The sequence below is a fragment of the Tauraco erythrolophus genome, chromosome Z (assembly GCF_009769465.1).
Source record: "Tauraco erythrolophus isolate bTauEry1 chromosome Z, bTauEry1.pri, whole genome shotgun sequence".
NCBI lineage: Eukaryota > Metazoa > Chordata > Aves > Musophagiformes > Musophagidae > Tauraco > Tauraco erythrolophus.
The window spans coordinates 24,271,163-24,284,026 of NC_141496.1; the positions used below are offsets into that span (position 1 = coordinate 24,271,163).

The 12,864-nt window shown below is 38.7% G+C and overlaps 1 protein-coding gene across 3 annotated transcripts in view; it reads left to right on the plus strand.

Annotated features, from left to right (window-relative positions):
• ZSWIM6 (zinc finger SWIM-type containing 6) overlaps window positions 1-12,864 on the plus strand; it is a 123,237-nt gene that overhangs the window by 50,407 nt on the left and 59,966 nt on the right. For all 3 annotated transcript variants that reach the window (XM_086628831.1, XM_086628830.1, XM_086628832.1), the window contains exon 2: window positions 11,608-11,964. In XM_086628831.1, the coding sequence (XP_086484957.1) occupies window positions 11,608-11,964 (357 nt within the window). The remainder of the gene's footprint in view (window positions 1-11,607; window positions 11,965-12,864) is intronic.

Sequence of the window (12,864 nt, forward strand, 5' to 3'; positions counted from 1 at the left end):
GGTGTGATGTAATAGTCCAGTATGTCACTGAATTTAATCTTAATCTAAGACGGAAAACAATCCTTAACCATTAGTAATAATATCAACAGCTGATGTTAGAGACATGATTCCTGTTCAGCTTTTCTGCCAGCAAAGGGTGCCCTCCATCTTTACCTGCTTTTGTTTCAGAGTTCATATAAACATATGGTTTTTTTCTTCAACAACTTGGACTGGTCTTCCTTTTTCACTTCCAATTATGCTTATGTAGGTTATGATGAAAGTTAAGAGCATAGACAGAGAATCTTTTCTTACCCCAAAAGGTTGACCTGTAGGCATGGGACCTGCATCAAAAAGGAGATTTAGTACCACTACAAGACTAAGGTCTAGTTTGAGATAAGTAAAATTGACAATCAACTTTGAGTCATAAAATTAGTCAGCAGTGTACTTAGTCTTGTGAGTTGGATTTCACGTTCACCAGTAAGCCTGTCCCTTGACTATTTAGTAGGCAACCAAAGCTAATAAAACGAGGCATTAACCACGCTTCCACAATTACGTGACCTACTAGTTTATCACCAATACTAACAGTTGTAGAGTAGATAGGATATCAGAAGTTGAAGCCCAAAAATAAATGACAAGAGAATGCAGCAGTCCGGAAGGGAGAGAGTTACTTCGTCATTGCATGAAAGCAGCTTGTTGCTTGGCTCGATGGTACGTAGAGAGGCTTACCATCCTTGAGGTTTTTGTCTTCTGTCTCCTTGTTTCTGTGTCTACCCGCAGTGCACTGTAAAAGTGAAATAAATGATGGTGGTTTTGTACTTGTTTCCTTTTCCTCATCAAATGGTAGTTGTAAGGTGTTCCCTGGCTCGTCAGTGAAAGTTAGAAATGTTCTGTGTTACCAGATGTGCTTTTTGTTGGGGTCCTCAGTCTAATAGCCTATGTACTGTAAACCCTGCTCTGGAGGCCAAACTGCAGCATGCTGTATTCCAGTAACTTGCTTAGTAAATCTTAATGACAAATTAGATTGTGTTTAGCTGTTTAATTTGTCTTCCTTCCTTAGATTGTTGGTTTACTTTAATTTATCCTGGAAGTTTTGCTTCCTTGACTGTGCAGTTCTGCTTTTCCCTTCTTCCCCTGCCTTTCCAGACTCTTCACTACCTCTATCTGTGGTGCTGTCAGGAAAATTTTGGTTTTGTGAATAAAAAAAAAAATACATCAAAAATAATAGTCTTGTGTTGCATTTTATTGTTCAGCCCTATGCACATTAATAGAGGCTTGGCTAATGTTATGTACCAACATACCATCTAGAATCTGATTAACAGTCTGTACATTTCCAAACTGTAGTTTGTTAAACTGCTGGATGCCACAGGTTAGAGGTAGATATTCCTAAGAATTTCTTGGCTCTGGCAAGGAAGAATGCTTGCTCATTCAAGGAGGGCTAATGTGTGGCTTTAGAGGAAGAGGTGGGCTTATGAATTACCTCTTTAAGAAAATGTTTATTAATCTTACCTGCATTGTTTGAGAAGCAGCTGTGTGCTCTGAACGTGCTAGCTGTGGCTTACTCAGTAGAACAACACACATCAGGCTCCCCCACCTGCACACACCTACCCTTACTTATTCCAAGTGCTTGTTGTGCATGCAGCTCCAAGAAATCAGATGTACCAAGAAATTAGGGCTCGGGAACATATCTATTATTTTGTTTGAACTATAAGATATTTTTATTTTATAAACATAAGAAGATATGTGAGTGACTTACACTCAAAGTTGTCTTTACCTTTGGAAATCTGTTTTTCTTACATGAAGCCTATTTATTCTGCGTCTCATGTCTGGAAAGAGGTGGTACACATCTGTATGGAGGAGTACTAGTATGGCAAGTCTTATCAGCCAGTTTTGACAATGGAGTGCACTAGCCAGGACTTCTGTATATTGACTTGGTTTCATCAGTAATTGGAACAGTCAGAAATTAATTAGGATCTAGCCTAGCAACAGTGTGGAAAAACTGTGAGCCACAAGAGCCTGATTTCATGCAATATGTTCGCTTATTGCATGGGTTTAGGTTGTGTGCCAGTGTTATCAAGGATATTCCAATGTATATTGTAAGTGACCTTTGCATGACCTTTTTTAAATGCTTTTATTGTTATTATAATAGTTCCTTGGGATTCCAGGCTTCATCTGGGGCTCTGCTGCAGTTGGCCCTGGACAGCTTAAAAAAAAGACACTTTCCCAATGTTGGCTTCAGCCATGCAAGGGTGACTCACTTGTGATGTTGATAGTTTTTTCGACTTTCATCCTGGAACTGTTTCAACGCTATGGTTTTAGTGGCTTTTTCTCTGCTGCTTTGTCAGGAAATACTACATCATACTACTTTTTTTTTTTCTGGAATCCCTTGTGATGCTCTGGTGACCAGAGGAAGCTGCTGAAAACATTCATCTTGTAAAATTTACAGTCCAAAATGAACTGAGCCCCTCCCAATGTCCTACGTAGTGACTATTGTTTCTACACTTAAAACTCACTTTTTCTCTTATTTCCACTTCAATTATGAATAAAACAGAGTTCAGAGAACATTCTGACTCTTGCAGTAATAGACAAACATTTGTTAAAAAGTTAAAGTGATAAAAACATTTTGTAAATGCTAAGAATTATGTCTTTGTGAATATTTAGTATACAAGTGGAAGAACAGAATCATGGCTGTAAAGGAAGGATCTCCTTCTGAGAGTTTTGATGCGTTTTTCATTTGGCACAAGTGCAGCACTGATCTCCTGGGTTTTTTTTTTGTCCCCCTTTTAAACAAAAGAAAGTAATTTATTCCACGATTACTAATGGAAGAGGGAGTGGCAGTTTCCTCTTTTAGGCCAAGTATAACATTTCCTGATGGAAGGTCAATTTAGTTTCAAAATTATATTGGCATGTGCTTTTGCATAGCTTAAATTTGAACTGTTTTGACTGCAATCTTAAGTTACTCAATCAGGTAAATGTTTTGTATTGTTGGAATGACCTAAATACTCTTTACTGGAGGATGCCTGTGTTTCAGACGTCCTGTGCTGGGTTTTCCCAAACTGTAAGTATGGGTGTGGAAATCCAGACACACTTTTTTCAGGAAGTAGTCATTTTCTAGTCTTGTTAAAATCTCTTCCAAAGTTTATATCAGTGATTGCTGTTGTCTTCCTTTTTAGGATTTTATCCACTTCCTATTAAAAAAATACGGTGGGAGTTTGATCAAACCCTTATCAAGAGGATGAGAAAGCAGTTTTTCATGATGAGAAAGCAGTGTGTCATGAGTCAAGCAGGATGTAATTTTTAAAGGTTTTTCCTTCTTCCTTTCACCCATCTTCTGGTGAAGCTCTGTGCTGTTCTGTGCCCTCTGTTAGTTGAATTAAGTTTGTCTTTGAAAAGCCATGCAGACACCCGCTGCTAATCATGATTTGTTTGTAAAAGCCAAGCAGTGTTGGCCTATTACACTGTACAAATTAAGTCAAGGACGAACCCTAACTTAATACGTTAGTTAAGCTGATACAGCCTGTGTGACATAAGCAAAGGACATGTGGTAGCAGCAATAAAAAGTGTGAAAAGAGCTGATATGTGGTTGGACTGGTGGAGGGAAATTTCAAAACAAACAAAGAAAATTGCTTAGATTGGGTTCTTCCTCTCTTTCCCTCCCTTAAAAATGAGCGGGTCCCATTTGTGATACTTACACTTGTGCTGCAGCAAGTAAGCATAATTTCTCCCTGCAAATGTCATGCGAAAACTAAGTAGCAGTAAAAGCTGAAATGACATCAGCTTGGGTTATGGGATGAATCTCAGCTGCCTGCTTCCTGCAGGAGGGATGCCAGCTTCTGCTCACCATAGTAGAGCAAATTTCTCCTCAAAAGCTAGGAAAAAATGTCTTTGCATCTTCTGAAGACCGCTTGTAATCAATCCTGGTTCTTGGGCACACTCAGCGTATTGCTGGGATGCACGTCCTTGCTGACTGTTTGCACATCCTGCTGTCTCAATCTGTTCCATGTGCAAAAAACAAGGGCCTATGAAATTTGCCAGAAAAGTGAAGGTTTGTTTATAAAAAATTAACTGTAGATTAGTAATCTGTTTTAACCTCTTGCTTCCAGCCTTTGTTATGGCTGAATGTAAACTTGAGCTTGATGCTGGCCTATCTTTATATTCTGTTACAGTTCACCTATAAACATTTTAGTGTACATTAGCTGGGCGGTCGGTGCAGCATGGTTATTTAAAAGCTCAATTATTTTGGAGTAGCTCCACTTCTAGCAACTTTGAGTATTAATTACCTTTTTTTTTTCCTTACCCTTTGTTTTGAATTTACTTCCCGTTTCTCTTCAGCACCAACTGCACTGAGATGCTGTGTAGTGGATGGAGCCAGTTTCCCACAGCTCAGCCTATTAAGTCTCCCTCAAAAGTCTGAGGCTTACTATGTTCCATGTGTCATAAATCATAAAATGTTCATTTGCCCACATTCTGCAAAGCTCCTGATTCCTTTGCCATTCTTGATTTTTTTTTAAATAGCTGTCACATGATCTCTATGTGGTGTATTATTAGAAAAATTGTCATATATATATATATAAAAAAATGAATCTCCCATATATGTAAATAAATCTCCTGTCTGCCGATGTCTCACAGTAAACTGAACTTTTCTACCTTCAGAGTTTCCAGACTCTTACTGGGATTTTTTTTTTTGTTTAATGCTGCTCTTACGATATGTTGTACTGAGAGAGAAGCTGTTAAACTCTCAGTATAGAGGAGCAAAGTTTGTTTTCAACTGATGGCCCTTTTTTAAAACAAAACCAAAAAAACCCAAACCAACAAAAAGACTTGGCTTGCATACCTGATAGAGGTTGGCCTGCAGCTATGGATTGCTAACCTTCTTGGCCTGACAGGAGTCAGTCAGCATTCACACTTTAGCAAATGCTTGGCACTGTTTTAAGCTTTTAATTGAAGACACTTGTCTGCTTCTGCTCTGTGTCTGCTTTGTGAGCCATAAGCATTGTTTGCCCTAGCATCCTAGATCACAATTAGAGCATCACACATAGAGTTCTATGTTACCGCTGTCCGGAAGGCATTTATTTAACATACCTCATTTTTTGCAGCAAGATTTTACTGCTTTTGCTTTGCCTACAAAGCTACTGCTACAAACACCTGAAATGGGGTTGGTTATATCCATACTAAATGAGTTGGAGCTCAGGTGACCCTCAGGTTTTGCAGAGATGTGATCCAAGGCTGTTGGCAGTGCTGGTGAGAAAGTCATTCTGTAATTCATATGGGGTTTCTCTGGGGTGGGTTGCAAGTTGTTTAACCAGAGGGATAGCGGTGAAACCTTGAGGGACCCTTAAGGCCATGCTTATGGGGCACGTTTCATTCAATGCCTCCACCTCCAGACAGCATGAGCTGCTACAGTCTGCAATCTGTCTTAAAACAGTCCAGATTTTATATGTCTGTTGGGCAGAGGAAGGCGTTTTGCTGTGTATTTGCGGTTTAAACAGCTTTCCCTTCTCTTTAGGGAAGAGTAGTCTGGGTGGATGTATCCCATCCACAGTCATCCATGATGCCTGCTTGGACCCCATGGTGATAAGTGGCTGCTTTTGAGCAGCAGAGATGTGATCAAGCTTGGCTTCAGGGGACAGTGGAGGCCTTTGTCTAATGAGTGTAATTAGTTGAACAGTTCTCAGACTTGAAGGTTTGGGCTGCTGAAGGAGGTCCTGGAACATGTTTTTTTTTTTAAATGCAACTGTTAAATTCAGTGTTGCGACAAATAAATCTTGCTGCTCAAGTCACTAATGCTGGCTGCGTTACAGCATGCACATTCTTGGATGTGTGCCAGCGGTAGTGAACTATCAAGTTGTCAGTGAAGTGTGTGCGTGGAGTTATTTAATGCCGCTTCCACTCTCAATCTTGCTTGCAGAAGTCCTGAAATATCAAATCCTGATTACTGCTTTGAGGAAAGGGAGTCATAGAATCCGGGCAGTTGTTTGTGACGGGTCCTCTGTTAGTGTTTGGCTGCAGTGGAAATGCTGATTTTATTCTAGGTGACAATGCTCTCAAAACATAAGCTGTTCTATACCGTGTGCATTCATTACTTACAGTAAACATTTTATGTGCTGCTCATGTTAATTAATCTCTCCCTCCCCCTCCTTACCTTTATACTGGCATGTTTAAGGAACAATGGGTAAGTACTTTCCATTTTAAATCAATGCTTTCTCTGGTTTATAAATAGACTGTTAACATTAGCTTCAGGCTGAGTGGTAGCATGCAAAGTTTTGACTTCATAATAATTTCAAATTGTGTTGTTGATCTGTTTTTAGAATGTTCCAAAGTTCAGACAGAATCAAGTGTAGGATGCTACTTTGCCATCTTAAAAGAAAACCACTTCTTAAAAGACAAAATTTGAATGAGGTAAACATGGTTTAGACTTTGCTTGTCTTGGAGGGGAAAAAAAAAAAGCAGCAACCGCTGATCTAAGTTACAAAAAAATAGCTAATGGGCATAGTTGGAAGCTACTTTTCATAAACATTTGTTGTTGTTTGGTAGGCAAGATGAAGCAGCGGTGTTTTTTCACTTTGCACAGTGATTGTGTTTGTCAAGTAATACAGTAGTCTGAATAAAATCTTAGCTGGTAGGCCTGAAAGTTGATTTAAATGGCTGTTACAGATAGAGGGTATGATTCTGATTACCAACGTAAAGTTACATAGTGAGAGGTTACCCGCATGCTGAAGATTCCCCAGCTCTCAGGACAAGCTCTTCCTTTTTTTTTTTTTTTTTTTTTTTTCTGTGAGTAACCTCATCTGCTGTTTTTTTTCTTGTTAATGTAAAGCTGCTCATGCATTTACCTGACTAGGAGTGTATATATATAGTTCTTGTAAACTGCTTGGAAAAAGGATCAGTGGATCAATATTAAGGAATGCATCCATTTTCCAAATACAGTTGGTAGCATACTTCCTAATTTTAGGATAATGTGTGTGTAGTGCCTGAGACTTGTGGTGTTCTTAAAAGGTACATGGCAGCTGTTCTAAAGCACTGTTTTTTAAGCTTTAGAATATTTCTGTAATCCAGTTCTGACATTTTTGTATTTTCTGTAAAGGATAAACAATAACCAGTGGTGATGTATGGTTGGATTTCAATCAAAGTTTTCCATTGCAAGTGTGAACTTAGTGATTTATTTTTTTTTAACCACTGGAATTTTTAAAAGCACAAGTGTATTAACAAAACGCAAACCTGCATTGCATGAATTAAAAATGTATTTTGTTAAAGTACTGTTATTGTATGTTCATAAGAACAGCCTGCTATTTTTTTTAAGGTGATAATGTGTGTGTTTTGATGTCATGTTATTGATATTTTTGAATAGGCAGCTAAAAAGTTTATTGAGAAAGAGTTTGTTTTTTTTTTTTCATATAAAGCTCACTCCATAATAGCTTCCTGAATTGTTGACTACATCACAAATGATGTGCCTCTCCTTGAATGAGAGATTTTTTTCTTTAATTTCCTTTTTTTTTCTCCTGTGTCTACAGGAACATCTTAGAATTTTGAATTCTAAATTTCTTAGAGAAAAGGAACCAATGGTCTGAAATTTTAGAATTACTGTTTATAGTTAATTTAAAAGTTGTATTGTATTCTTTGTTTTATTTCCTTGAAACTCAACACCATCTAATTTCAGCATAATTCCCTCCCTCCCACTGACCTCCCCAGCATTTTACATGGCTTACTGTTCTGATAGTTTTTGTTCATTTTGGTCTGTATCTTTTTAAAATGCATCTTTGGACTTGGTTATATTGAGGAAGATGCTTTTGTAACACCAGGTGATAGCAGACATGAATTAAGCTTGTGATATGACATTGATGCTTATTTAGTGCAGTAACTGCTGCTTGTCCCATTGGAGTACTGGAACTTGCTATTTCAAATTTTGTTTTTGACTTGAGTAACGGAAAGTGGACCTGGTGCTGCTTCTCTGCATGCCACCACGATTTCTCCTCTTCAGTGTCTTATCATTTGAAATTTATTTTGGTTTATTCTAAAGTATTTATTTTTTATGACAAGCATATATACTTGTGTTGGCAAATACTACATTGTAGTAATGTGCATTTTTATTTATCAGGCAGCTTTGTGTCCCAGAATGTTTTTTAGTTAATGGATTGGACACTGTCAAACAGATTTTGAAAAAAAAAAAAATTACATTATAGAATTTGCTGACTTCCTAATGCTTTCCTCCTGATGGCAGTTTGGAACAGTCTCTTTCCTAAAGTACAGCAGCTGAAAACGCTGGTTTTTTGGCTGTTAAGTCACTTTTGCAGTGTGTTAGAGGTAAGTGTTCAACAGAAGCAAAATCACTTTGTAAAGGAGCTTCATTTGATACTTCATCTTAATGCTCCAACTGCTTTTCTAAACGGATTTCTGCAGAAAGCAAAGCCTCTGCATGTTGAAAATGTCAGTAGAGCTTGAATTACTGATCACGTGCTGGTTTGAAAGCAGTAAAACGTTTCGAACTGCAGCAGCTGAAGGGAAAAGGTGAAACATGCCTGCTCCGTAAGTAGCTTCTGTAGCGAGCACAGGCTTTTCTGCCTGCAACTCTGTTATTGTCCTCAGATAATAATGAATGAGCTTTTTAGTCTAAAGGTGAAAAATCTGTGTTCTTGGGGTTTTTTTTTTTTGAATGGATAAGTATTTCCAGCAAAGGTTTCTAACTTTGAGTAAAAGAGGAATTTTCACTTTGAAGGGAAATACCTATGTGGAGTGAGGACATGCAGCTATTAAGAGACTTTTTCTGCTCCTTTGAATGTGTTAGTGGAGTGTCATTATTTCCAAGTCCCTGCACAGGTAATTCCTTTTGCCTTCTCCGGGAGCGTGTAATATCTCCCTTCTTGGCAAGCTATAAATTACTGCCAGGGAAAGCTTTCTAGGAAGGCGCAACACATCAGTTTTTTTCCTGCTACTGACTTTCCGTGCTTTATTAGGAGAATATTAAATGGTTAAGTTAAGAAGACGAAGGGTATGTCTGTGGGAGGGGAACAGCCCTCCCTGTTGAGTGTTCTGCAGTGTTGTGGGCAGTGGAGAAGGTGCCATTTGATGTCTGGTAGGTTCAATTGTAACAGCCCTACCAGGGCTTCGGAGCTGAAGTTTACTGAATCGTTTTCTCTGGTGCATTGAAACCTTTTTAAAGGTCATATTGGCTAGCAACAATTTCTTTCTTTAAATTAAAACACAAACAGAAAAAGAGGAGGAAAATAGTGTTTCATAATTACCAGCTATGGTTAATACTGAGCTTCTACATTTTATCCTGCAAGGGCAGCTGATGTTGTTGTTTAAACCCTCTGTAATTTAAGAAGGGTAGGTAAGGTAACTTGACTGTATTAGTGCTGTCGTTGTTTAGACCAGGATCTGTGTTTATAAATGTTGCTGCTTGTAACATGAATTCTCAAAAAATCTCTGTGGAGAGGGAGGGGAGCCATGAGCTCTGTTTGTGTCTGGACAGCGTAGGGACTTAAAGGCAGGCCTGCTGTTAACTCTAAATATTGCTGGAGACTTTAATCTTCCCAGGAAGATTTTAACTCTTTTGAATGCTTGAATTATATACTGACAAATAAAAAGTGGTAATATTGTTGGAAAAGCTGGTTGGGCTTTTTTTTTTTTAAATCCGTTTAATGGAAAAATCCTTCATTGGGCCTTTTTCTATCGGAATTAATAGAAGGTCAAATATTTACTGAGAGTAGGAAGGAGTGGGATCACTCCTTCGCACATGTTCCTTCAAAGTGTTAGGCTTTTCCTCACTGGTAGATGAGAGGCGGTTTGTGTATGCTTCATAGGAAAGTGTTATTAAAACAAAAAATCTCCCATGCGGTTTCTTTGAGACCACTAATCTAACTTTCAGTTATTGGGAATTAACCTGAAATAGAACTGGCAAAATTTTAACAAAGCCTCTCTTTTTGAGAGAAGGCACTTACAGGACCGTGCTGTGACTACTTAAAAACTGAAGGGAAAGGCAGAGGGATGCGCTTATGAATGCAAGGGGCAATTCCACTCCCCTTCTCTGTTTCAGCATTGAGTGGAGACAAGAGCAAGAATACCGCTTACGGCTGGGCTTGTTCGTCCACCCCCCTTCCTCTCTGGGCACTTTACAGTTTACTGCCTCTTCAACCTCGACTCTTAACTACTTTAACTGGTAAAACATCCGCTTGCAAAGTCGAGGTTGGTGTGTGCATATGACCTTCTTCAGGGCAGAGTGTCAGAGTACTGCAGTTGAATGTAATCCAAATGGTGATGCTGACTGCACAAGCTGCTCTGAAATGTACAGTGTAAACAAATGGAAAAAAGGAGATATTTTCCTCTGTTTCCTGTAACTTGAAGAGCTTTTTAAAACCAATTGGAGGTATAACATTTCGACTAGAGCTATGTATATATTTCTTTCTTTTTTGACCTAATTTTCATGTGATAACTGCTTCCTGCAATACACTTTTCTGGTGTTTCAAGAATACTAAATCAGTTTTGGACTTTGAGGGAGTGTGAGTTTGTATTATTTCCATTATAAATCGTTAATGTGTAACACCTTACTTGTAGTGTCCATCCCAAATTTTATATGCACTGTCTGTTCAAGTTGATACTGGTATGGTATATGAAATTGATTTGTATTGCCCTGTATCTGTGCCTCTGACTTAATGCTTGAATCAAAATCAGTGCCGTGCTTACGTAAAATCCAAAAGAAAGCCCCAAATTCTGCTACTCAATGATAAAGTGTTGAGAGCCAAAGCTGAGCCTTCGTGTTGGGCTTAAGTCTGATCTTCAGAGTTTGAGACCTTGATTCAACAGGGTGCTGTGTCGACCTGCAACGTCTTTGCTGAAGTGAACGTCTTTCTTGTGGTATCCTGTACCTTCTTACAGTACCAGAAAATCTGGCTCATTTGTCTTGTGCTTTATTATGCTGAATGGAAAACAAGACCATAATGCGGACTTCTGAAACAATGTGTGCGTGTCTCATTCAGTATTACAAATCTGATATCCTGTGTATTGGTAACTGCAGCGACCTCCATCTCTGAAGAGCTACACAAAGATAGCCATCCTGCTGGATCTCTTGGGCGAAGGGGAGCTTTAACGTGAGCGCAGTGGTGGGAGACCTTGAGTGACTTGTGTCAGTGGGTCAGTGACAGAGTTGAGACAAGGACTTGGGTTCGTGCCACTAGAGTGCACTACTTCCCTCCTACTTATTGAGAGAATGGTTAAATTTGCTGGTAGGTGCTGCAGGCTCCCTGCTGGGGGGTTTGGAAAATTGCTGCCAACTCGCTGAGACACTGGGAGTTTCACATTGGTCTTAATCGGATGCAGCTCTGCTTCTGCAGCTGTCATTTACCAAATAAAGGGTTTTCTTGCTATTAAACTTTTATGAAGGTTGTGGTGAAATGGCAAAGAGGGCTTGTTAACTAGCTTTTTATCCCACTTTGGATTTTATTGGAGGTGAAAAGGGTACGTATGAAAGAGAGGGTTAATCATTTTGTAATTAAAGCAAGTTCTTTAAGATACATAATTTCTCAGAAATAGATGATGACTTTTACTTTATTAATGAAAGGTTATTGTTTTATATATATACTGTATGTATATACTATTTTACTTAATAATACAAGTTCTGTTTTTTCCCCTGCACAGGTTTCCACTTGAGTGGCACAGTGACAGAGCCTGCAATGCAATCGGAGCCAGAAACTGTTTGCAATGTAGCTATCAGCTTTGATCGTTGCAAGATTACCTCAGTGACCTGTAGCTGTGGAAACAAGGACATATTTTACTGTGCCCATGTTGTGGCACTCTCTTTATACCGGATCCGCAAGCCAGATCAGGTCAAACTGCATCTTCCCATTTCAGAGACACTCTTTCAAATGAACAGAGACCAACTACAAAAATTTGTACAGTATTTGATCACAGTGCACCACACAGAAGTTTTGCCAACTGCTCAAAAATTAGCAGATGAAATTCTTTCTCAGAATTCAGAAATCAATCAAGTCCATGGTGAGTTTGATACTGTTCTCCTTTTGCTTCATTCCCTCTTTGGTTTTGCACTTTTTTGTGGTATTCAGGTGTGTAGCCTGCTGAGGTCCCTTCCAACCTGAATTATTCTGTGAGTCTGTGGTGTTTTTTACTAAAGAGGATTCTGTTATTGAGCCTTCGCTTTTTAAGGTGTTATAGAGTAGAGTAGCTTCAAGATGTGAGAGCAATGGTTTTTGGAAAAGAGAAAAGAATTCATAAGCAATCAGCCTCATGTCTCCAATGCTGTTAATATGTGGCCTGATCTGCTTCATGCTTCTATTTTCCAGCTATGAAAAACTGTAGCCACACTGCTTAAAGGAACTATCTTACCAGCTTACCAATGGCGTCTTCTTGTTATTTTGTTCTTTTTGAAGTAATCTTCTGACATTTTGATTGTGTAATTTTGTTTTAATGGCAAAGCATAAAAGCAAGTAGATGTTACTGTTGGGTTTTTTTTCATTCATTAGATATACTTTTATTATCCTTTGGGTTTTGGTTTCTCTATGAAGTCAGGAGAAATATAAAACCTGTATTTCAATGCCTTTTTCCTGTTAGTGCAGCAGCAGCCTACAGCATCAGCAAAGGTCTTGATCTTTCCTGCTCTTTCTGCTGTACATGGCTTTAATGGCTCTCAGTTTCTTCTACTGAACATCTTATGTTTGTTAAATAGTGTTGGGTGTGACTTGAGGCTTCTGAGGTGGCTTTTCTATGACCCTGCTGAACTAAAAGCAGGTAATTGTGGGTTTGAGGTGACCCAGCTAGTTTTAGTCTTGTGTTCCTGTAAGATCGCCTGATAGAAATGTCCTCTAAGGTGACCAGAGCTGTAAGCAAAAAGGCAGCTTATCGGAGAAGAATTAAGTTAGCTAAATATCTAAAAATATC